The sequence below is a fragment of the Haliotis asinina genome, chromosome 10, assembly GCF_037392515.1.
Source record: "Haliotis asinina isolate JCU_RB_2024 chromosome 10, JCU_Hal_asi_v2, whole genome shotgun sequence".
In the NCBI taxonomy this organism is placed as follows: domain Eukaryota; kingdom Metazoa; phylum Mollusca; class Gastropoda; order Lepetellida; family Haliotidae; genus Haliotis; species Haliotis asinina.
In genome coordinates this window covers 1,240,306-1,267,175 of record NC_090289.1, presented here as the reverse complement: position 1 = coordinate 1,267,175, position 26,870 = coordinate 1,240,306, and the positions used below count along the sequence as shown (strand labels likewise).

The 26,870-nt window shown below is 39.5% G+C and overlaps 1 protein-coding gene across 3 annotated transcripts in view; it reads right to left on the bottom strand.

Annotated features, from left to right (window-relative positions):
• LOC137298140 (uncharacterized) overlaps positions 1 to 9,419 on the bottom strand; it is a 34,619-nt gene extending 25,200 nt beyond the window's left edge. For 2 of the 3 annotated variants that reach the window (XM_067830248.1, XM_067830250.1), the window contains exons 1-6: positions 9,159 to 9,398; positions 3,872 to 4,069; positions 3,326 to 3,409; positions 2,985 to 3,073; positions 2,440 to 2,547; positions 469 to 634 (exon numbers count right to left, since the gene is read on the bottom strand). In XM_067830248.1, coding sequence (XP_067686349.1) covers positions 469 to 634; positions 2,440 to 2,547; positions 2,985 to 3,073; positions 3,326 to 3,409; positions 3,872 to 3,986 — 562 coding nt within the window. In that variant the 5' untranslated portion in view covers positions 3,987 to 4,069; positions 9,159 to 9,398. Of the gene's footprint in view, positions 1 to 468; positions 635 to 2,439; positions 2,548 to 2,984; positions 3,074 to 3,325; positions 3,410 to 3,871; positions 4,070 to 9,158 lie in introns of all 3 variants that reach the window. The other variant, XM_067830249.1, reaches the window with a different exon arrangement.
• Positions 9,420 to 26,870: the final 17,451 nt, after the last annotated feature.

Sequence of the window (26,870 nt, the reverse complement as noted above, 5' to 3'; positions counted from 1 at the left end):
ACATGGTAAGGGGAGGAGAAGTGTACTCACATGTGTGTTTGTAGCTGTATCAGGAGACTGTGTCAAAAGTAGGACATGGTAAGGAGAGGAGAAGTGTACTCACATGTGTGTATGTAGCTGTATCAGGAGACTGTGTCAAAAGCAGGACATGGTAAGGGGAGGAGAAGTGTACTCACATGTGTGTTTGTAGCTGTATCAGGAGACTGTGTCAAAAGCAGGACATGGTAAGGGGAGGAGAAGTGTACTCACATGTGTGTTTGTAGCTGTATCAGGAGACTGTGTCAAACGCAGGACATGGTAAGGGGAGGAGAAGTGTACTCACATGTGTGTTTGTAGCTGTATCAGGAGACTGTGTCAAAAGCAGGACATGGTAAGGGGAGGAGAAGTGTACTCACATGTGTGTTTGTAGCTGTATCAGGAGACTGTGTCAAAAGTAGGACATGGTAAGGAGAGGAGAAGTGTACTCACATGTGTGTATGTAGCTGTCTGCTGCTGCAGACTTGGTGTGGAGTTTGGTGGCGTGGCTGGTGAGAGAAAGGACGGGGGAGCTGGTGAATGTTGGGGATGGCGAGGATTTCAGCTCCCCATCCTCATCCTCATCGTCATCCTCGCCCCACAGGAATGGCTTCCTTGACTGCAACATAACTATGACATGAACACATGGTCATATCATTCCTATCTTTCCTATAAACCAACCCTTACAGTGTTTACTGTACAACATACATTCAGTGACTGCTATATCACAATCACCTCACCTGTAGGCAGTCCTACACATCATGTGTATACAGTGTTATACCTTGGCCCCTTCCAAACCTCACCCTGAAACACCACTCATCCCCTCATCACGATTCCCCTTTCACTGTCTAGACATGATGTGCAACTCATCACTATGCTATCCCTTGCCATTGTAAACCAAAAGTTACTGTGTTCTGTAATCTGATTGGCTGAAAAACATGATTAAATGGTATTAGATCCCCGGAAACTGAAAGACTATTCACCGCGTATTGACATGTAAACAATTGTTTTGTTGTGTCATCAACAGTGGTGACGTCATTCAAATCATATTGTGACGTAAAGTTAGAATGACGTCACAAATGAGCAACTCCAGATGCTACCATGAGAACCAGCTGAAACGGTCGGCTGAAGACACTTCACTGCTGTGTCCGTTTTCGATGTAAACGAGTGCAGACACTAAAACCCCTTTGGTTTACTTTTGTGTTTACAATGTCGATAAACATCATGTGTTGGCCAATTTCCGGGTGTTATTGAGTATTTGAAGCACGGGAATATTTCATTTGAAACCTCCGGCTGACGCCGTCGGTTCCAAATGCATTCCCGTGCTTCAAATACTCAATAACACCCGGAAATTGGCCAACACATGATGTTTATCTCCTAATTCATCACCTCTCCATGGTACTCCTCTCATCACCTGAAAATGCTACCCTACTCATCACCTAGACGTGGTACACCACTCATCACTATGAAGCTCCACTCATCAGTACGCTACCCATTCTCTCACTGTGTCTACAACAATCAATAGTGCTGAGGCAAGAAGCAATATCTATCAGTCACACATGCATTAAAAATGTAACCAGGTAAACGTGTTGAGACATCATTAAACGAGAATATTGATGAGACTACACATCTCTGAAGTCAGTTCTATATGTATGTCAGGAGGAGCTGTTTCATCCTTGAGACTCTATTCAGTGTATCTTGTGGAGGTGGAAACTCTTAGAATTCCACACCTGATAACATCAGTAATAATTGCGTAGATTGTATAGTTAATGACTGTTAATCCAAAATAACATATTCCAAGCTTTAATACTCAAGTCAATTAGGAATCAATAATTAATCCTCACTTGTAACGATTTTCAAGCTGGGACACTATAATGCTACACAGAGGTAAACACATTACTGGCTCCAGTCAACCCTTGCAGTCATTGGATATTCCATCATGAATAGTTGGAGCGACTGACAAACCTGACATGGATTTAGAAAACATTTCTTTCTAAGGTCACATTCTGGAGATATTCTACTGCTTCTACTCTTTATCACAGCATGAATTTGTTTGTTACTAGTGAGGTCTGAGTTTCATTTCTGATTGATCCAGTTTCTGATGACTTTTGACACTGTGAGTGTCATAAATACAATATGGCTACATACATATACAGGAAAACAGATAAAATTAGAAAATCAAATTCATAGTCATGGGCATAGCAAGATTATGAGGGAGGCTGCATGAAAAGGAAGTTAGATCACTCAGATATAGAGACCAAAGTCATGTGTTTAGAGAACAATGTCAAGTATGGAGAACAAAGTCATGTGTTTCGAGAACAAGGTCAATGTGAAGAACAAAGTCATGTGTTTTGAGAATAAGGTCAAGCATGTAGAGCAAGGTCAAGTATGAAGATGAAGGTCAAGTGTGAAGAGTGAGCTGACCTCAACTGATGACACAGATCCCTGGTTGTCTTCCTCCATCTCCTCCTCATAAGCACGAAGTCTCTCCTCCCACCCCGGGGGAAGGTGGCGGGGATCAGCTCTTGGTACCTGCAGCAACAATGAAGACATCATCACATCAGTGGACATCATCACATCAGCGGACATCATCACATCAGTGGACATCATCACATATCATCACATCAGTGGACATCATCACATCAGTGGACATCATCACATATCATCACATCAGTGGACATCATCACATCAGTGGACATCATCACATCAGTGGGTATGGTCACATCAAATGGAAATTCAACTATCCAACACAGAATAATCTTTTCTTGATTTTCTTGCTACCAAATGACATGAACTTTTGACTTCATCTGACAAAATCCATGAAACCTAGTCAAACGATGTACAACAACATTATTTGTATACTTGAATACTAGGGGTCATAGTAACCATCACCCAGTCAAGATCTGACATTGTGCAAAACTTTGCACAAATCTACACACAGAACTTCCTTTTGTTCAAGAATAACTTACTGGTTTTGGCTTCCATGGTGATGGAGTTCGTTGTTCCATGGCACGACCTTGTCCAAGAACTTTTCGTATCACAGAATTAGGGATGTGACCTGTCAATAGACAGAAACTGTGTCTCACATATAAACCACCTATTGGTACAAAATACTGGTCAATCTTGTCATCCTTTCAAACATACATCATTCAAACTATCGACCCACAGATCAAGGCCTCCATTTACTGTGTAGTGCTCTTGTGTCAATCTTCTGAGCAGTTTGGGGGAAAAGGTTTTAGTCAAAATTGGTAACACTGGAAGAGGGCAATGGCTGACCTTGAAAGTCTCAATTAATCTTGTACTGACTCACCATCAGGGGCAATGATAGGCCTCCGTTCCAGCAGCTCTCTCTCCGGTGCTGTCAAGCCACGGAATGGGTCATACACCTGGATCACTGTGAACAGACCAGTAACAAACGTCACGTGATACATGTTTATCTCATGACTGTACTGTTCAATTAAACAGTACATTCCACCATAGAAATCATCCTTCCTATTTGTCTGTCTCCCCAAATCTCTCCATTATACTCCTTACATGTCCCATTCTGAATCCTCTTTTAATTTCACTTACTATTGAATCAGAGCCCCTCTCACGATCCTCACATTCTACTTCTACCCCAGAGTCTCACTTTCCCAAAGACACATCTGCAACCTAAATAAAGTCTCTCTCTCCAAGGCACCATTTACCTCCAGCCGTAGCACCAAGCACCTGCACCCCCATGACATTTCCTCAAGTCCACTCTAGCTCAAGTCCCTGGTCTCTACTCCTGAAGCCTCACTTCCTCCTTGTCCTGTCTGTCCACCTCAAGCCCCACCTACCTCTAGCCCTAAGCGTCTCCTTTCCAAGCCCAATCTACCTTTAACCTCCTCCTCCAGTTCCTCCCCAATGCCTTCATCCTTTTCCTCTTCTTCTTCTTCTTCTGAATCCATCACCTCTCTTATCCTGATCAGCCTGTTCCTCCTTGCATCCATGACAACAGTTGCAAAGACTGCTAGTGCTCCTCGACGGCACCTTGAAGTATACACCACCTGAGACTGGCGTTGGAGGATGATTTCTAAGGAGACAAATGAAATTTGTTTGCCAGAAATACATTGTACATCATATGAGATATGATGTGTATATTGATGTCTTTTATAAAAGATTTTATTAGATCTCTAGCCTCAGGTATTGTTCTGTGTGTGAAAGACATTATGTCAGAAAGCAAACATTAAATCATCCAAATCATCAAAGATCATACAAGATCAAAGATCATACAGGGTTTTTCAAAATGCCAGTTTCCACTTGCAATGTTAACCTTTGAAACAACCAGTTCCCATTTTTCAAATGTTATTGTCAGTACCAAATAAGTAATGAGTCACTGTTTCAGTTTCAGGTATGGTATTAATTACAAATTCCTGAACTAGGCACAACAACTGATCTCAAAATCTCTTTTTAAAAGGATTCTTCCATGCATTCACTCTCAGACACTGAGCATGTTGTCAAGGGTGGAAATAACTACAAAATTGCTAGTGTACTCCGGTACAGTGGCACATGTAAAACCATTTGCCCTGATTTTTCCACTATGCCGATTTTCTTCTTGACTTTTAAAAATATATCACATAATTAACATTGGCAAGTCAAAACAGGACACCGCTAAACATACAAAGTTTTTTGCCTGAAAGAAAACAACACTGGAGTGGAACAATCTGCAATGGGTATTTCCCTCCTGGGTGTGGCCCTGGGACTAAAGTCTGGATTATCAAGCAGGAGGAGCTGTTTTCAGTCTAAGTAAACTTAGTCTCAGTAATATTTGTCACACTCCTACACTGAGTCTAACAAACCTGATTAGGAGGTTGCGTCAGGTAACCTTTGGGTGACCTATGACTGTCCAGTCAAATGCATGACAGCCAAATGCATTTAACCAGTCCCACAACAGCTACTTTTACGAGTTTGGAGGGACTTACAAAATTCCCCGATCACTGACGCTCATCTCTCAACAAAAGAAAATCCACATAAAACAAAGATATTTGACTTGCAATGCATACACTTTGATGTTTCCGTTGACATGGTTACTATTAGCTGAATGCTGCCAAAAAGCTATTTTCTGTGACTGTTTCCTCAGTCTTGTGGCATTCTCCATGGGTATCACTCGGAAGTGATAGTATGGAAAATAGCTTTTGGAATCATTCAGGTACAAACATTTTTGTGGTAAAAGTGCAAAAGATATGTGCGAATGTCAACTTTCGCTGTGTTCTGATTCGTCAGTCTCAAAGGTTACCTCCTTCTTGGGTTTGTTACACTCAGTAGGAGTCCAACAAATAATACTGAGACAAAGTTTGCTAAGGCTGGAGCTGTTTTCATCCCTAACATGGGTCCAACATGCAAAAGCCTGTCACTTGTGTTCTAACACATTACATTGCTTTCGATGACAATGCCAGACAATCCTCCTTCATGAGCAAACCTCCTCCACAGTGGGCCTCCCATTACTACAACAGGATGGACATGACTACCATGCTACATGGTGCTTCAATTTATCACTTTGTTTACTTTATCCATCTTCCTAACTACTGTTTCCACAGCCATCCATTATGTTCCTGTTGTCAAGAGACTTGAATGAGGTCAGTCATCATTATAACTAATCAATATATGCATGGTTAGCTCTGTCGGCAAGTTGACATGATAGATGACAGATGCTGTGAATGTTACAGCACTTGAAATACAGCTACAACACAGGGACAACATGCCACAGACACTGCCGCCACACTGCAGACATGTCACTGACAGTACAGACACACCACAGATGCACAGCAGATATACCACAGACATTACTAATGTATCAAAGACACGCCACAGACATATCATAGACATTACACATATGTCAAAGACACATCACAGACACACCACAAACATGTCACAGTGACAGTCACTGCAGTCACAGGCACTCTACAGGCACAGTCACTGCAGTCACAGGTGCTCTACAGCGACAGGCACTGCTTTTACAGGTACTCTAAGGCCACAGGCACTGGAGTCACTGCCACTGGCACTGCAGTCACAGACACAGGCGCTCTACAGTCATACATACTCTACAGCAACAGGCGCAGGCACACTACAGTCACAGGCACTGCAGTCATTGTCACAGGCATTCTACAACCACTAGCACTGCAGTCAGAGACACAGAGTCACAAGCACAACAGTCGCATGCACGTGCAGTTATAGTCACAGGTGCTTTATAGCAAGAGGCACTGTAGTCACAGTCACTCTGCAGCGACAGGCACTGCACAGGCACTCTGCAGTCACAAGCACAGGTACTCAGTACCACAAAAACATGGCGGATATACCACAGACACACTGCAGACATACCCCAGACACACTGCAGACATACTCCAGACACACTGCAGACATACCCCATACACATGACAGACATATCCCAGACATATGGCAGACATATCCCAGACACATGGCAGACATATCCCAGACACATGGCAGACATATCCTAGACACATGGCAAAGAGACACAGACTCATGCCAGACATGCCAGGCATACAACATACAAAGTCAGTCACTGTAGTTCGACCCTCAAGTAGTTCCAACAGCACACTATTTCATAGCACAGACATATGGCAGACATGCCAGGCATACAACATACAAAGTCAGTCATTGTAGTTCGACCCTCAAGTAGTTCCAACAGCACACTATTTCATAGCACAGACATATGGCAGACATGCCAGACATAGAACATACAAAGTCAGTCATTGTAGTTTGACCCTCAAGTAGTTCCAACAACACACCATTTCCTAGCACAGACGTAGCTTAGACTGAGATGGTGGAAGTTGCATGACAAGCTGCATCTGGGAGTTGGGGATTTAATTACTGTGCTGTGTTGTGTGTAATTAATCACTCAAGTCCATATTAGTCTTAGAAGTTAAGTGGTGCCAACACGAAACTATCTTCGAAAGCAACTTATGTACTTCCCAATGTGTGATTTTTTAAACTGTGTGCAACTTAATGGAAAAGTCACTTGAATTACGAGGTCAGCAACACATAAAGTACAGAGGGCAACACTTGACCACATCCCCTCAACTGTAGCAGCAGGTGTAACTTGGTAAATTGTGAAATGGTGAATTTTGATGCCTGCTGACTGTTGAAATATTAAATTCCGAAATGTTTAATGTTAATGCAAGCAGAAAATATACATTGTCAATGTTGAAATGTATGTGGTGAAGAAGATGAGTTGTAAGAACATTATTGATATCTATATTGCTATACTTCTGACATCTTATTGTTACATCACTGATATCTTTTGAATTATTATTGACATCTAATGCATATTATTATTGACATTTATTGACACAGTAGACATTTCTAAATATGTTTTACATCGATGGTTATATTATTGATATCGGTGGTTATATTATTGTTACTGATGTTATATTATTGACATCTAAAGTATATTATTGATATCACATGCCCAGAAAGCTCACATTTGGGACAAGATTCAGGGAAGAAAGGTTTGTCTGAAAAGATGTGTTTTAAGGCTTGTTTTGAAAGTTGATAGAGTCCCTGAGAGACAGATCATCTGAGGAAGACAGCTCTAGCATGAGTGGCAGCAAAGGTGAACTAACGTTAGTATATTACTGATATCTACTGGTATATTACTGATATCTACTGGTATATTACTGATATCTACTGGTATATTACTGATATCTACTGGTATATTACTGATATCTACTGGTATATTACTGATATCTACTGGTACATTATTGATATTTCTACTGGTATATTATTGATATCTATTAAGTATATTTTTTACATGTATGGTTACATCGTTGATATCTATTGTTATATTATTGATATCTATTGCTATATTATTGATATCTATTGGTACATTCTTTCAAATATGTAATATGAGCACTATAAGTACTGATTAAAATGTGTAACAGAAATAAAACAGTAACATCAGCTGTCAGTACTACAACATGTCCTAAATCTTATGACACTGTATTTTCATCTAAATTTGCTATGAATTGTAGGGAAGTTAGTTGTATTTAAGCCAGAATCATTCACAAGAAAGGAGTACAAGTACAAATTACAGTTTGTAAGCTTCTTTGTCAATGATGTAGTATCAAATCAAACTGATCATATATATCTCCTCCCAGTAAGACATAGAGCTGGAGCTGTAACCTACAGAATCATTTCTGGTATGGCAAATACAGAGGCTTAGAAAACTGGTTTGATTATCATTTAAATTTTTCTGTGAAATTGTCCACTTTAAGATACCTTCATTTCATAAATTTTCCATGAGGTCTACATTATACTTAGGTGGCAAATTTAGAAAAGTAAACTGTATCATATAGATATGACATTCATCTTATAATACACTGTCACTTGGGTGAAACGGTTTTCCGCTGTATGAGTAGAAGTGCAGTAGTCTGGGTTTGGATCAGGATACCGTAATGCCGTCCAAAAAAATTGTATTTTGGTTTTTCATATTGTCATTTTCATTTCTATCCCATCATAAATGACAGTTTTGTTCATTCAAGATAAGAAAGACTAAGGTTATTTCTTTCCATGTTATTAAACAATGTAAGTTTTGGCTCTTGCAAATTTTCTGCATTGTGATCATATCTCATATACCAAACTAAAACAGACAGAACCCAAGTTCTTGTACTGCAATATGTATTGTGCCGTGGTAAAGAACGTACTGTTTCATCTATAGTTGTCACTAGGTAATAAATGATCTTATGTCACTAAGCCCATTTGCCCACTCTAACAGAAACTTAAACAATTTAACTATCAACATTAAATTCTTCTCCCTAAATAAAGCTGCTCATAACTGAAGAGGAAACACAGACTGTATTGACTGTTATTCAGACTTATCCTTAAACATTAACTGGACCAAGAAAGGGTTTAAAGTATAGCTGGGGGAGCACTGACATGCACGGCACTATTCATCTCTAATTAACACTGTTTTGTCATCCATTTAATAGAAATGTGTTGAAAAAGCTGAAAATACCAGAATGTACATACTACAACACTAACCCTGTCACATTGACTTGACTTGACAGTACTTAAAATGAATGCGATCTGTTAATATGATAAAGGACAAAGTTTACAAACAGTAACTGGTTGCAGATGAACAAATCACAGTGACATTGTACAAATACCTGGTTGTATCAGAAATCCAAGCTGGGCAGAGTGATCGTCACGCCAACAGAACCATTGTCTGTGTATCAGTACTCTGTCTACTCAGGTAAGTATCCTACCACTTGACGATACTAACATCATCTGTATCAACAGCTGTCACAACATCAGCAACAGCACCACCAACAACAGTCTCAATCAATACCTCCTATTACCTTGGCCCACAGAATTCTTCAACAATTCACCATGTGTACATTTTAATTATTTAGGAAATAAGTGTTTGTGATCACTAAGGTAACCAGTGACGCAGACGCAGCGATGCACTGCTGAAGACAGTAATCAATAGCAGCAGCATCTACAGCGATTACCTCTCTATGTCTCAGGTGGTCAGTATGAGATACAGCATTCTGGTGGAGATATTGCTGATAGGGATGATGGCGGTGATTACAACACTTGGTGTACAGCTAACACATTTCAAAGATCTATGTTGGAATTGCTACAAATGGCAACAGTTTAATCAATACAAATCTATACAAGCATCACAGCACATGACGCTGAGCCATAATTATCACATGCTCCACTGAAGGTGGGCTATACAAGTTGAAATTCCACATGATTTGTGGCTTGGACTTGCTGTGTAGCATTCCTTCTGGAATCTCCTTGTAGCATTAAAAGGTCAGCATATTAGTAAAATGGTTTGAATTCATCTTAAAAGACACACTTTCTCAAACTTTATGTCACACGGACATTTTAGCGCTATTCCACCAAAATCATGGCAACAGACACAACACAGAGGCTCCACACACTGTATCCATTTGGGGAATCAAAAACTGGATCTTTGGCATGATAAGCAAAAGATTTAACTACTGGGCAATACTACGGCCCTGGGGATAACAAAGATGAGCATGACATTTCCTGAACTTTGATTTTGACTGGAACTGTACTCACTTTTTGTGATTTCTTCAGCAAACTTTGAATCTTCTGTCATAACAATCCTCATGGCACCATCAACCATCTGGAACCTTCCCCCTTCACCAAGGACAATCTGCACAACCTGATCCACTGCCCCACTGTCTGCAGATCCATCCGCTGTTCGAGCTTGTTGGCCATACATTAATCTCTTTTCCAGCTGCAGATAGTCTCGTGCCATTGACCTCGGGTCAAACCTATAGGGAGGTGGATGCTGAACACATGAAGTGGATATAATTCTGTTGCATTTAAATGGCTGACCAACAAACATATAAACCACTGATAACTTCTTTCACTGACACCTGATCAACAATGGAGACAGAAAATGTGAAAATGGATATACACATTATGCAAAAGGTTTTTCACCTTTATGAACATGCTGAAGTCCAGGATAGGGTATTTCAGTTGTATCACTATATGTCAGCTGGGTGTCAGAGAAAGAGTAGTATTACAATAGGGCATCTGGACCACGTGTCCTCAAGGGCTTATTTAGGCTTAATTTCGGTCACATCCCCTAGTCACCCAGGGTGGGTGTAGCTGGAGCCATCCTTGGGTGTGTCGCTGAGCTAGACCCCTTGGTTTAAAGGTAGCCGTAATATATGGTGACAGCTTGATGGAGTGGAGTGGGTCTTAGATGAATTCCTCACGAGGATGAGGGAGTAGGTGGCATTGCATTCTCAGGGCTTGAAGCTATAAGAGATTAACGTATCCATGAGGTGTTATAATCGTTTGGTGCCCATGAGACCTTAACTATCATGCACGTTTGCAAATTTCTCTCGACTAACAATGCAATGCAGGATGGTGTAAATATCAAGTCCATAAACATTCACCCCAACACATCTAAACAGTCGTTTCTTGATCAATCTTCATATTCTGATAATGAGAGACAGACACAAATCTTTAATAAGAAGGGGGCAATACCATGTGGCAAGGGATGATTTATAATTCCTCTCAGACAAATCCTCTACATGGTCCGTCTTGCAAGTGTACAAATTCGGTTCGCCGTCTTTGATGTCCACTTGGTCGATGTGGTATAATTTGATGGACCATATGACGTCTGTGGCGCAGTGTTTATCCCCCTCTTGAGTTCACCGGTACAGCTGGTACAGATACCTCAAGACCACCCACTCTGTTAGTTTTTTCTCACTGCCAACATGCGATGGTGCAGCCAATTTGGTTGTCACTGATTTCATTTGAATGGTTTTGAAGGGTCATTTATCAAGGAAGTGAGTGACTTCACTGTTGATCGTGGTAAGCACACCACCCATTCCGTGCTTCCATCTCTCGGGCATACTGATGTCCAAGTCTCGTACTTTGCTAACAGCTGCCACATGGCTCCCACGAACTCGCGTCTGGGATAGACTTGTAATTCAGTCAGGAAGGTCAAGTGACTGTGTTTGTAGATCTGTTCTAAGGCCTGCACGACTTGAATCTTTGTTTGTTAATGTTTCCGTGTCCTTATAGGGACTAGCCATGTCCATGATGGTCGGGCGTACTTATACGTTTTGGTTTTCACCCTGTGGTGTGAGAGAAACAGTAGACTGTGGATTGGATGTTGTGCAAGTGTCTGTGTTTCGCCATATGTCCATATGGCTGGTGCAGTACCATGTGGGGTCGAGTTGGTACTGTTTCAAAAAGTTAGTCCTGAAGGTCTTGAACACGTTGGCCAGCAGGATCACATCCATTCTTAAGTGCAGGTAGAGATAATCGCCTAAGGTATGACAGCCCAGTTTTTCCCACTCGTTCTGGGCATGGTTGTACTCGTCCTGGGAGATGGTGGAGTCGGTTAAGCCTCTGTAAAAGCAATTGATGGGTGGTAGTGGGGTTGAATTTGGACTGATGGTTCATGTACTGGTATTGATGTGTATGTGCCGTTTTGGAGCAGCAGAGACCGGGTTACCATGTTGGTGATGGCAAAGGTGTCATTGGCCTTGACCTAACGGTCGAGCAACGACAGGATAAACTGAGCGCTGCCGATGAATCTAGACTGTTGAGAAAGAACGAGATGTATTTCCCCATGTTGTTCTGAATGCATTTGATATCGCCTCTGACCTTCGAGATATTATGCATGATCTAGTGAAAATTCGTACCTTCTCAAATTGTGAAACACCATGGGGATGGGGATGGTTTGTAGTTTCAAACGCATTGTGAGTGGTGACTCCATACTGACCGGTGACATGACAATGACCTCAAATGACATACTCATTCAGGGGTTGGTTTGCACACGTGGCAATGTTGAACCTGCTTGTGAGTGAGTTTATCCTCTGGCGTCATGTGCATGGGAGCAGGATCTGATGGTTCTCTCTTTGCATTGTAAGGATGTCAGAAATGTGTCAGGACCTCGGTAGACCATGGGAGCATTGTTTACATGTCACATCAAAGATCATGTACCCATATCCTCAACCTCTGTGTCCTGTGTTTTGTTCGTGAAACTAATTCATGTCAGATGGCGCATTGTGGTCGTTCCTTTGGATGAGGACTCTGAAGTTGGCATACATGAATTTCAAGATGTTTTGATGTTCTCGAGGCATGTCGATTCAGATGGCTGTCTCTTCCATGCCTCAGCCATCCTCCCAGTGCGATTCCAGCAGGTCGGGTTGGGTCGGGTCGGGTTGGGTCGGGTCGCGTCGGGTCGCGTGAAACTGTACAGACATCATTTGCAGAAATGTTTCTTTTCTTTGGGCATCGCTTGGTCGTACAACAACCGACTCAGACTTGTAACCACCACATAGTGGTCGTCTTTCAGAAATGGATTGATTCTGCCAATGGTTTCATGTAGGACAGGACTTCCTATGTACGATAACCCTCTTCCCCTCGTGACCGGAGATGTTGATTGCCAAGAGTTTCTGTTCTTCCACTCAAGCGATTTGAGACATAGGTGTGGGCATGTCTATGCCCGTAAAAACACAGCAAGATTTCTCGATTGATCGGGGTAGCTGGAAAGTCGAATGGGATGATGACGGATGCAAGGAGGCTATGATTGCTACCCATAAACAATCATCACCTTTCCTTTATTTTTAGGGTTAACAAAGGCCTTTTTATCCCAGAAATACCTTTCAATGACACATAATTTGCTATGTCAAGATAAATGGTGTTTATGGTATCTACCACCCATCCAGAGCCCCTCTGGGTATATTTCTCCAACAATTCGATGCCGGTTGAGTTAGGACTTCCTGTTTGTCTTGGAAGTAAGGCAAGATGGACTCGTCATATCAAACATCAGTTGGTTTTGATTTTTTTTCAAATCATCCAACTCTTCGTGAAGTTTTCTATCGATTAAGGGCTTATGTTTATTGGTGTCAGTATTAGAATTGACCACCATTTTCCAGCCTCTCAGACACTTACCCACCACATGGTCTGCTGGCACAAATCTCAACTTGACAGGCTCGGTGTCTTCCAGCAAGGTGGCCAGTTGGGTTTTTCTCACGTGAGAGTAACCCTTCAACCCCTGATCTTTGACGCCTACTTTGAGCTCTCGCATGGTAAGGGGTTTGATATATGTCATGACAAGCAAGGTAAGCAACTGAGGTTTCCTCATGGGAGAATAACCTACCAATCCACGCTCTTTTGTCATCGCTTTGAGTTGGCCAATGGCCATCATGATTGCTATGTCAATGTGCAAAAAATTTTTTTTTTCAAAAGTAAATAATAATATTGAAATGCGAAGTCACATGTCTAATAGGTTAATATATTCCAATGTGAAGTCAAATATCTAAAAGGCTTTTTATTCTGAGGAGTCAGTTACGTTTGTTCAAATAATCTCTTTTGGTCAAGTAGATGAGATGACGTCAGACCTTGTCTGCTCAGTGGGCTTTGCAATGGCGATGATGACATTTCCCATCAATCCATCACACTTCGCATATGTAGTTGATGAATCCTTTTCTAATGGACATCATGTGGATGCTGCAGTAGTTGGTGGTGCATTTCCTGCTGCAGGTTTTGTTGTTTCCAAGAAGGACGTACTGACAATGAAATGGTCCATTGTTCCATCTTTATAAACAAGTAAATATATTTTATACACTAAAATAGATACTTCCGTCTAATTGCTTGGCAATGAAAACTGTCTCGGCTAAACCAACAGTGATGAAAATCAGCTCCCGATCTTGTGGACCCTTGGAAGGGGTGTAATACTGACAGTGGATGGACGGGTTCGTCATTGAAGGGAATTGCGCAGCCTGCAGTTGCTCTACAGCTTTGGTGGCCATTGCCAGGCCCATGTCGAACACGAGCAAGCCCATATCTTGCAGGTTGTAATCGAGTTTTGGTGCCAGTTGTTTGGTGATCATTTTGCTCAAGTGTGTGTAGCCTATGGCCAGTCCAGTGTTATTGATGAACGCTTTTCTGTCAGGGTTAGACATGGTATATGTCTATGTCTATGTCTAAGTATAAGTATATGCATAAGTATATGTATAAGTATATGTATAAGTATATGTATAAGTATATGTATAAGTATATGCATATGCATAAGTATATGTATAAGTATATGTATAAGTATAAGTATATGTATAAGTATATGTATAAGTATAAGTATAAGTATATGTATATGCATAAGTATATGTATAAGTATATGTATAAGTATATGTATAAGTATATGCATATGTATAAGTATATGTATAAGTATATGTATAAGTATATGTATAAGTATATGTATAAGTATATGTATAAGTATATGTATAAGTATATGTATAAGTATATGCATAAGTATAAGTATAAGTATATGCATATGTATAAGTATATGTATAAGTATATGTATAAGTATAAGTATATGCATAAGTATATGTATAAGTATATGTATAAGTATATGTATAAGTATATGCATATGCATAAGTATATGTATAAGTATATGTATAAGTATATGTATAAGTATATGTATAAGTATATGTATAAGTATATGCATATGTATAAGTATATGTATAAGTATATGCATATGTATAAGTATATGTATAAGTATATGTATAAGTATATGTATATGTCTATGTCTAAGTATATGTATAAGTATAAGTACATGTATAAGTATATGTATAAGTATATGTATAAGTACATGTATAAGTATAAGTATATGCATAAGTATATGTATATGTCTATGTCTAAGTATAAGTATATGTATAAGTATATGCATATGTATAAGTATATGTATAAGTATATGCATATGTATAAGTACATGTATAAGTATATGTATAAGTATATGTATATGTCTATGTCTAAGTATATGTATAAGTATATGCATATGTATAAGTATATGTATAAGTATATGTATATGTATAAGTATATGTATAAGTATATGTATAAGTATATGTATAAGTATATGTATAAGTATATGCATAAGTATAAGTATAAGTATATGCATATGTATAAGTATATGTATAAGTATATGTATAAGTATAAGTATATGCATAAGTATATGTATAAGTATATGTATAAGTATATGTATAAGTATATGCATATGCATAAGTATATGTATAAGTATATGTATAAGTATATGTATAAGTATATGTATAAGTATATGTATAAGTATATGTATAAGTATATGCATATGTATAAGTATATGTATAAGTATATGCATATGTATAAGTATATGTATAAGTATATGTATAAGTATATGTCTATGTCTAAGTATATGTATAAGTATAAGTACATGTATAAGTATATGTATAAGTATATGTATAAGTACATGTATAAGTATAAGTACATGTATAAGTATATGCATAAGTATATGTATATGTCTAAGTATATGTATAAGTATATGCATATGTATAAGTATATGTATAAGTATATGCATATGTATAAGTACATGTATAAGTATATGTATATGTCTATGTCTAAGTATAAGTATATGTATAAGTATATGCATATGTATAAGTATATGTATAAGTATATGCATATGTATAAGTACATGTATAAGTACATGTATAAGTATATGCATATGTCTAAGTATAAGTATATGTATAAGTATATGTATAAGTATATGTATAAGTATATGTATAAGTATATGTATAAGTATATGCATATGTATAAGTATATGTATAAGTATATGCATATGTATAAGTATATGTATAAGTATATGCATATGTATATGCATATGTATAAGTATATGTATAAGTATATGTATAAGTATATGCATAAGTATATGGATAAGTATATGCATAAGTATATGCATAAGTATATGTATAAGTATATGCATATGTATAAGTATATGCATATGTATAAGTATATGCATATGTATAAGTATATGTATAAGTATATGTATAAGTATATGCATAAGTATATGCATAAGTATATGTATAAGTGTATGTATAAGTATATGCATATGTATAAGTATATGCATATGTATAAGTATATGTATAAGTATATGCATATGTATAAGTATATGCATAAGTATATGCATAAGTATATGTATAAGTATATGTATAAGTATATGTATAAGTATATGCATAAGTATATGTATAAGTATATGTATAAGTATATGCATATGTATAAGTATATGTATAAGTATATGTATAAGTATTATGTATATGTATAAGTATATGCATATGTATAAGTATATGTATAAGTATATGTATAAGTATATGTATATGTATAAGTATATGTATAAGTATATGTATATGCATAAGTATATGTATAAGTATAAGTATATGTATATGTATATGTATATGTATATGTATATGTATAATTTTTGTTTCTTTTCAAATTATAACAGGATATGATTATGTACTTCAAATTGGGCTGCTGGTGCTACCAGTGCTGTTGTTTCCAGTTTGAATTTGTACAGCAATGCAGTCATGATGGCAATGCATGCTGCTGCTACAGGGTACAGGGCCCATTCACACTTGATTTTTTTTGCAACCTTTGCAACCAGCAGCTACTTTTTGGGGATTTCTTTTTTTCCTTAAATCGACAATGTACCACTATGATAATGGCCGTGGTCAGAGGAGCCAGCAGCATTGATGAAACATGTCGCAGTTGAAAGTGCTCAAAGCGCGGTCGATGACTGGATCTTTCTCAAGGTCTTCCCACATGTACAAACGATGGAAATATGATACGATGCTGAAGTAGATTTGCATCATGGTCGATCCAATCGTTTTCGTCACTTTGGCGCTGAGTCTTCATATCGCGCGTACAACTTGACAACGTCTCTAGTGAAAATTTTTATATTTTTCCAGACAGTGAGATCCAGGCCAAAGCATTGTTTGGCTTTGCCACCGACTGCCAGTAACACTACCCTCTCCAGCATGATGTCGTGTTTGTTCCCCATCATTTGCTTGGGCAGTTTGTTGCACTCCATCTTATAATACAGCAACCTGTTTTAAATTTAACAAAATAATATCCCACGTAGGCAAAGCACAGCGATAGGTAGGTCAGGTGACAAGCGAAGAAAATTTTGAACATGCGAGCTGTATTTTCGGCTTAAGTTTGCTTGAATGTTGCTTGAATGTTGCCTAAGTTTGCTTGAATGCTACTTAAAGTTTATTTGAATGTTTCTTGAATGTTGCTTAAATTTGCTTAAGCTAGAGGATTTTATATGCTACAGGTTGGTCTGTTTTCAGTAGGAGTTTTGCGTGTTTCGTTTGGCTAGCTGTTTGTCCGCACGGTCAGTTTCTTGTTTGCTCTGAAAATTGTCCTTTTCTCTTAAGCATTCCTCAAAAGAATCTCCGTCCTTGCAGTGAAACAGTTCCCTCAGGTCTTTGAGCACCAAGTTTAATTTTTGTGTCAGCACCCAAATGCTCTGTTCCATGTGCCAGCCCAAGAAGGCCAGGTGCTTTATGACAGCATGTCTCGTTTTTTGATCATGTCCTTGTTGGCACTACAGTCGTCTGGGACGGACATATGCAAACATACATACACAGACCCGGCATATTACAAATTTGTTTTCTAGGCATTTCAAATGCTATATTTAACCAATCCCCATAGTCAATCGATGAAGCAATGCAGCAAGTTATAACCCACTTTGAGATAGTCCAACATTCCTTCTAAACTCTGTTAAATGTTTGACAAAATACCCATGACAGTGAATTCACTTGTGAACCTGTCTAGGGCTGGTTGTCTCAGCAGCACATCCAAGGATAGCTCCAGTCACACCCTCCATGGGATGAATGGGGGATGGGACCCGAAATTAAGCCTACATAAGGCTTCAAGGTCATGTGGTCCAGAAGCCCCATTGTAATACAACTGAAAGTGTGGAGGAATGTCAGGTGAGTGGAATGGGGGAGGAATGCTCATTGTGTATACTGGTCACACACTCAGTACTTTGGGTTTTGAAGTAAAGGTACCCTCGACATAAAGTCACTGATGGCTTGAGTGATGGACAAGGTCATTCTAATGCTTCTAGTATAACTGCAACTAAATATATGCCTCTGTAATTGAAGGAGTTTGTCTACCTCTATCTCACTAACCTTTATCTCACTAACTATGCCTTGGCCTCACCCTCTAGCATTTCACCCTCCAGGATCTCATCAATCTGAGTGAGTGAGTGATCAACAGCATGAGCAGCGATCTGTGCAATTGGGAACCCATGACATGTCAAACAAGTCAGCGACACCTGATACTGCTAGTCGCCTCTTACGACAAGCATAGCCACCTTTCATGGCAAGCATGTGTTACTGAAGGCCTATTCTACCCCAGGCCTTCATGGGTCTCATTAATTTGGTTCTCCCCAAACTGGATCTCATTAATCCAGACCTCACATTGTTTAATCTCATAAACTCTCATATCTCTAAACTGGATCTCACAACCTCATGACACCTATCTGGATCTCACCATCTTGGATCTCACCTCCCTATGGAATGTACTGTGTGACTGACTACCTACCTGGCATCCACAGTACACAGAAGACCTTCTTGACACTGAGGCATTCACACACACAAATGTGCTGCTAGTTAACAGTGTGATTGTTTGCACCAAGTAGTTTAAACCTTGGATCAATCATAAACAGTATTGTTCAGGCCTTATCAGGGGACATAAACAAACTTAATGAATAACCCAGTGTAAATGTGAAGCCTTATGTGCTTACTGGTCACTAAGTCACCACAAACAGTGGAAACAGCTACTGGCTTGGAGAACTGTTGTACGTCTGGTGAAAATATGATCTATTTTGGAACAAGTAGCTTCTTCTTAATCATATCTCATCTTGACAGACAAGACAACTCAATTATTCTAATCATAAAAGGTGGGAACACTTCACAACCCTTTATGTTGTTTGCGACACGTTATGTCATAATTCAAGACAGAGTACACCTACTTGAAGCAGTCTACTGACCTAGACAGGCACAAGGTCATGTGACAGTGTCAGGCTCATGTTTTACTGCTCTTTCAATGCATTTTCGTGAATAGCGAACTATGGATATAACAAACTAATTTCAGTGGTCCCTTGTAGTTTGTTATAAAAGTAATTTACTGTATTTGTGAGTGAGTCAGTGAGTGATAATTTTTACACAGCTTTCTGCAATATTCATGTAAAGAAGCATCACCTATTGTACCCATGTGGGGAATCTAACTCAGACCCTCTACTATTTGTGGGTCTCCAACTACCCACAAATAGAAGAGATACCTGAGCACCAATAACAAAATTCCTGCAAAAATTCTTATAAAATAGGAAATGCTCATTCATGTTCATGTCTTTGAAGGCTGGATAGTTTTAAATATTACAGAGTGTAGAATCTATGACATCCCTTTAGTGTGTACAACACACATCCCAGCTTCCTCACCAGGGGTTGGCCAGATGGTTGTAGGTCAGAGGGGATTCTCTCTTGTCATCCTGGAACACCAACAGATAAAGTTACACTTCATCACAAAATTATTTCATAGTTTATGTTTCCAAAGCTGGCCCAAATTGTAAAATGTCTCAGCTATGACCACAATAAACACTGATTTTTAGCAAGTGATTACTGCATTCAGCATGATATTATATTTCACAGACTAGTTTCTCGTGTTTTCTGATGTGTAATTAGCCACTCGATAGCCACTTGACAAAGATGATGCCACGTTTGTATAAACATTCACTGTAAGAAGTTATTTATCTTTGATGTTTACATCTTCATGATAAAATATGATAAAATATAAAATTTGTTTGCAACAAAATATATGAGTTCAGTGTAGTAAACTAACATTAGTTCATATCCTACTCAAAGATGTTACACAGTGCACAATTCTTCCCTGTCACTATATTGAATCTGTCATGGCATGATAGCAATATGGAGGCATTGTTTGTTTTTCAACAAAATTGCCATTGCCCCTGACAACTTTTCGGTGGGCAGGGTATGGGTTGTGGTTAACCTCACCCTGATTTAATTCACAGTTAATGCACTTTCAAATTGCTTTTAGATATGATTTGTTTCATTAATAAACAGATCAGTTTATTGATTGAAGTGTCTGGAATGTTAAGAAGTCATACCATATCTTAACCGCTCTTGAGCAGTGTATTTAGTGTGACCAACCTGAAACATCATGCCAGCAACATGCTCCAGTTTGTCCAAGGGGAGATAATTCAGTATGGAGACTGACCTGTAAAAAGGTATAGTTGTACAACCCAAAATGAAATCAGTTGTAATTTAAAACAGAACATCTTTCGTGGTCTTCAGATATCTAAGTGTCTAAGGAATTTACAACATTACCTATAAGAAGATGCTAGATATGAAAGATACGTACACCACATGGTTCTCGAAACCAATGAGAATGTCTCCTCTCCTGTTGGCGAAACAGATGCCACTCAGTGGCCTTCCAAAGCTAAGCTCCCGGATCAGATTATTTTCGAAGTCCCAAATCTGAAGAAAACACATCAGTTACATGAAATGTTCCACTGAAATAAAACTTTATTCCAATAACACACTTGAGAATTAGCAGGTGAAACTTTCAGCAAAACAAATACATCTCTGCTACAGCAAAAGCAGCTAGGAACTGTAGCTTACCTTGAGATGTCTTCAAGACTAAAACATCAGAAGGAACTGCCACCCCAGCCAAGTGTTTTAACGTAATTAGTTTGACATGTTTTGCCAATGTTCTGCTTCTTTCATCATGTCACTAAAGATACTGACAAAGGATGATTCACAACAACTGTCAATATGCATTATTTTGGTCTGACTTGATACCTCTCCCAGGGCGGTGGGGTAGCCTAGTGGTTAAAGCATTCGCTCGTCACGCCAAAGACCCATGTTCGATTCCCCACATGGGTACAATGTGTGATGCCCATTTTCTGGTGTCCCCCGTCATGGCATTGCTGGAATATTGCTAAAAGTGGCGTAAAACTAAACTCACTCACTGATACCTCTCCCTGACAAACATGGAGCAAAGGCACTTTCGGTGAACTCTGACAGTCTTATGGATGAGGTGTAAGTGAGCTGAAATTGTCAGCACTGTAGCTCAATGTTTCAGATGCAAGTTTTGCCCCAATTCCAGTCACAACTTCACATTTACATTCACAGTCTATTAACACACGAATGATGTCTCTGCTTGTATCAGAATGTAGAAGTTTCCAAACATATGACAAAGTGCACATGATAAGACCTCAATCAAAGACTGGAAGATATCCTGACAGAGTGGATTATTAGCGCTGCACAGTCACAGATGTGATTCTGTGAGTGATCATCAAATGAAAGAGTCTGACCTTCACACATCCATCAGAGCTGGCTGTGGCAAATATCTGCACAGCAGGACACTGGTCAATGGTTGAAATCTCTGCTGTGTGGTCATAGTCTGATGAATGGTACTTTGGCACCAAGTAGAGTGATGTGTTCATTTGTTGACGACTGACACACTTCTTGATCTGGTACATCCGCAGTGAACTGCAACATTATCTCTCATATACCACAACACAGCAGATTGTTTCATTCTTGTGGTTAAAACAGAATGAGAATCAGGTATCAAATATTCTGTCTGACACCTTTAATGTATTAAAATAAAACTGTGCATACTGTTCACTGATCTCAATCCACAATCTACATGTAATGAAACAAATAATCCATCAGTATGGCTCACATTCAATAGCTGAACAATGTCATATGTTTTCAATGACAATGTCCTTGACCTTAACACTGACAGTTTTGTTAAGAAAAACCAAGACTTAATCAACAAAAGGCATGGTTCAAAATCAAATCAAAAGGTATCAAATATAGAGTAAACTGCCATTGCCAAAACCAGCTGAACTCACTCAGTGTGTGACCTTTGTTTGTTAGCCAATGACTAGTGAAAATACATGGGTTAGTAAATCTCCACAGACACCACCCCTGCAGGCTAGAGAATCTTCATGGGGGTTATTTTGTAAATATATCACTCTCTCCAACTCTTTCAAGTCATCCCGTGTCTACATTTACATTTCAGGCAAGTGAATTATTTTGTGGACAGTAACTTTCAGGCATAGCTAACCTGACTGGCTAACAAAATTTGGAAACTATTTTACACACTGCCACTCACTCACTCAGCCAGGTCCAAAAGATTCCATTGCAGTGTTTGTTCATAAACATGGAACATTCAGGTCTCTGTTAAATCCTCAACAGTGAAAATATTCCATACTGACATATTTGTTGGAAGTGTTTTCTAAAAATGACATTCAAACAAGTTGTTTTCTAAACATCGATTTAATGATTTAATCTTTATGTTTCATCATAAACATGATGAGAATGGTAGGATTATGTATAACAAATAAAGCAATTATACAATGCCTTGATCATGAATGCAATACATGAGTAAAATGTTAAAAAGCTGATTTCAGATGGCACTATCATGTTATTGCTACAGGTGTTATCCACCTGACTCATACTATATCGAATGCTGATTTTCAGAACTGATGAAGTAACAGAGTTAAAATAGGTGGCAACGCTACGATTGCTTTGTGGATTGCGTCCTAGACATCATTTTTCACTTCAGACCCACAGAAATTGTCAGCATCTGAAACAGACTTGGTGTGGGACAGTAAGCCCTGTCACTCATTCTGGTACCACCCAGTACTTCTGATGTCTCGGTGTGTCCAGGAATCACCACTGGTACACAACAGACTTTTAATATGGCATTGTAATTTTAACAATATTTAACATTCAAGAATTTTACTTCCATGTTCCTGTCTGATATTGGTGTACCTGGAACTGATGGTGAAGGTGGCACACAGTCGGTCCAGGGACAGGACAAGTTTGGTTGGGCTGCTGCTGAACTCAAACTGCAACAAACAGCAGGCATATATTATCTTTGATTAATGACTTTTATTATTCTGTTCTTCATAGTATCATAAAATAATGATATATACAAAAATTCATTATTACATTATAACCAGTAAAAAACAAGACATTAGCATTCAGATATTAGGAAAATATAAACAGGGAATATTAGTTCATCATGACTCCAGTCAAAAGTAGTAAATCTCATCTCACAAACATACCATTTAAAAAGGTATGAGTTATGACTACACAATTTCCCAGATGTTCTAGATAAATCCTAGTCTGAGGTGTTAAGGACTCAGCTGTTGAGACCAACCTTTCAGTAAAACAAGAGTTATCTCTGGATAACTGATTTAATGGGGTAAACATGACATCATCTATTTTAAGATGAACATTATGCAAACACCAAATTACGGATGTTAAGATCTAGCCTCGAGTAAGCAATCAAGCATCCAGTAAATATGCCAACAAAACCCTGTCACTTGCAACAGGATTAAAATATTAAATTCTACCCCTGTCTGATCGTTGAAATTGTTCTGGTAGGACACACCCCATTTATTCTGTAATTCATTGGCCATTGCAGGTTACACCCATTTTTCGTATCAGTCAACGAATAATAATCTCTTGTTTCAATTTTAGATAAATAGCCATTAACTCTATTTGTTCCTGAGTAGGGTTTAGACTCCCAATACAGGTTAGCTCTAGCCCTCAGCCCAGAGGGATGTACCAACTCTCTATGGTCACCCACGTTATTCCGGTGTTGTACATAAAATTGTGATTAGCTTCTTGTGACTTCGGACTCTTTGCCAAGTTAATTCACCCAAGCAAACAAGCAATCAAGCATACCCAGATAAGGGTTTCACCGGAACCCTCTCTTGGACCCAGGACCAAGATCATAATATATACTATCAACAAAAAAATAAGAGAACTAAGAAATTGAATGCAGCAAAGGTGGATGCGAAAGGGTGCGTTGCCGTAGTGTTGCACCTATGACAATGAAATTCCACATGATGCATTACCCAAACGTGGTGCACTTATAAACATATTGGAGAACTCACCATAATCACTAATGCAATAGTGTTGAACACAAGCTAGCTGGAGGTAGTATCTCAATGAACAAACAAAATGGAGAATTGTGATGTGGTTGCAATGAGACGTGGGTGTGATTGACAAAAATCAAAGACACCATGATGGACCTATGCAATAGGTTCAAATCAGCACCTGCTACTAATAGGGAATTCCGTACACTTACTGGCAACAAATTTCACTCTCAACCATAAAAAAACGGATCTATCAAACCAGTCTGAAAGCAAGATGGCCTTTCAAGGGTGTTATCCTTACAGCTCACCACAGGCGCCAAAGATTGGGATGGTCAAGACAGTGCGAGGGACGGGCTTTGCACCATTGATGTTACATCATGTTCTCAGATGAGTCAAGATTCAGAGATGGCAGAAAATGTTGTTGGCGCCATAGCGGTGAGCGGTATGCCAGAGCAGCAATTATTGACCATGATCGATATCGGGGTGGTAGTGTCATAGTGTGGGGTGGGGTTACACATTACAGGCGATCAGATCTGGCCATTGTTAATGGATCCTTGACTGGTCCTCAAAATTTTGCATCCTGTCATGGCTCTACTGACTAGAATCATTGGCAGGAATTTTGAATTCCAAGGCGATTGTAACCACCGGACTGCTGCAGAGACTGTGTCTGTTCAATGCTCTAAATCCTGGGTTTATGTGTGATTCATGTCCCTTGACAGGTCAACCAGGGGTCAGATATGTCATTGTTTCTCCCTGTTTATCTTGTGGCCTCTTTGTGGGCAAACTTTTGTTTGTCGCCCTATCTTTCACTGATGTTGTCACCAGCGGTTTATGAGGGTCTTCTGCTTGTTCTGCAAATTAGGAGGGTACTTCAAGAACCCTTTCAAGAGTCCTTCCCTGGTCATTCTGTGGTCACTCAGATGTAAATCACTCGGTGAGTAGTCAACTTGTTTGTTGTCCTGTCCCTTACTAGTCCCTGGCTGCTGCTGTCACTGGCCCAGGGTCCACAGGGCTGACTTTGTTGCGTGATAATGGCTGATCACATCGGGCCCAAACTGTCACAGCTTATCTCCAATGAGAGGGCATACAGACATCAGACTGGCCCTCTAAGTCCCCAGTCCTGTCCCCGATTGGACATTCCTTGTCGAAGGGTGTACGCCAGGGTTCCTGCACTCGTCAAACTGGACCAGCTTGGTGCAACTCTTCTTGAGGAATGGCAAGCAATACCACGGGCAACCATTCGGAAATTAATGACCAGTATGCCATCAAGGTGTCGAGAATATGTTGCCCAAGAAGGTGGACACACCTGATATTGAACTTCACGCCCAAATGTGATTTAATGAATCACATTTGTGATTCAGAGCAATTTCACATTCACTGCCAGTTCATCAGTTCCCTTATTTCTTGTTCATAGTATATATAATAGCCTCCAAGACTTTCTCTAGCATCCTAACTTAGATTATAGACAATTTTTTTATGCATGGAACTACAATAACATGCCCTGTTGTACAAGGAAACACAGTGCCCCATGCTACACTCACCTCATGTACAGTGAAACATGGTGCCCCATTCTACACTTACCTGATATAAAAGGAAATACAGGGCCCCATTCTACACTTACCTGATGTACAAGGAAACACGGTGCCCCAGGCCACACTGACTTCATGTACAAGGAAACACAGTGCCCCATTCTACACTTACCTGATATAAAAGGAAACACAGGGCCCCATTCTACACTCACCTGATATACAAGGAAACATGGTGCCCCATGCAACACTCACCTCATGTACAAGGAAACACAGTGCCCCAGGCCACACTTACCTGATATACAAGAAAACATGGTGCCCCATGCTACACTCACCTGATGTACAAGGAAACACGGTGCCCCAGGCCACACTTACCTGATGTACAAGGAAACACAGAGCCCCAGGCCACACTTACCTGATATACAAGAAAACATGGTGCCCCAAGCTACACTCACCTGATATACAAGGAAACATGGTGCTCCAGGCCACACTCACCTGATGTACAAGGAAACATGGTGCCCCATTCTACACTTACCTGATGTACGAAGAAACATGGTGCCCCAAGCTACACTTTCCTGATATACAAGGAAACATGGTGCCCCAAGCTACACTCACCTGACGTACAAGGAAACACAGTGCCCCATTCTACACTCACCTGATGTACCATGCTCAGACGAATGATGTCAGCTTGACGGTCGACAATTTTAACCATCCACAGACGAACAAGGTAATCAGTGCCCCCAGACAGGACATAAGCATGGTTCCTGTCCAGCCCAAGGGCATTGTGGGCTATGTTTGGGCATGCCTCCAGACAGAGTATGCGGCCATGGTGAGCCTGAGTGGACATCGGCATGTGATAGTGTCTAGCATCAAGCAGACAGATCTGGTCGACAAAAATCATCATGTTGTTAGTGTTTACAAGTATGAGAAACAATAAACACAGACAATGATTTGGTTTGTTACAGCTTTCACCAGCTCTTTCCATGATACTGTGTCATGTGAGTGAGTGAGTGAGTGAGTGAGTGAGTGAGAGAGAGAGAGAGAGAGAGAGAGAGAGAAAG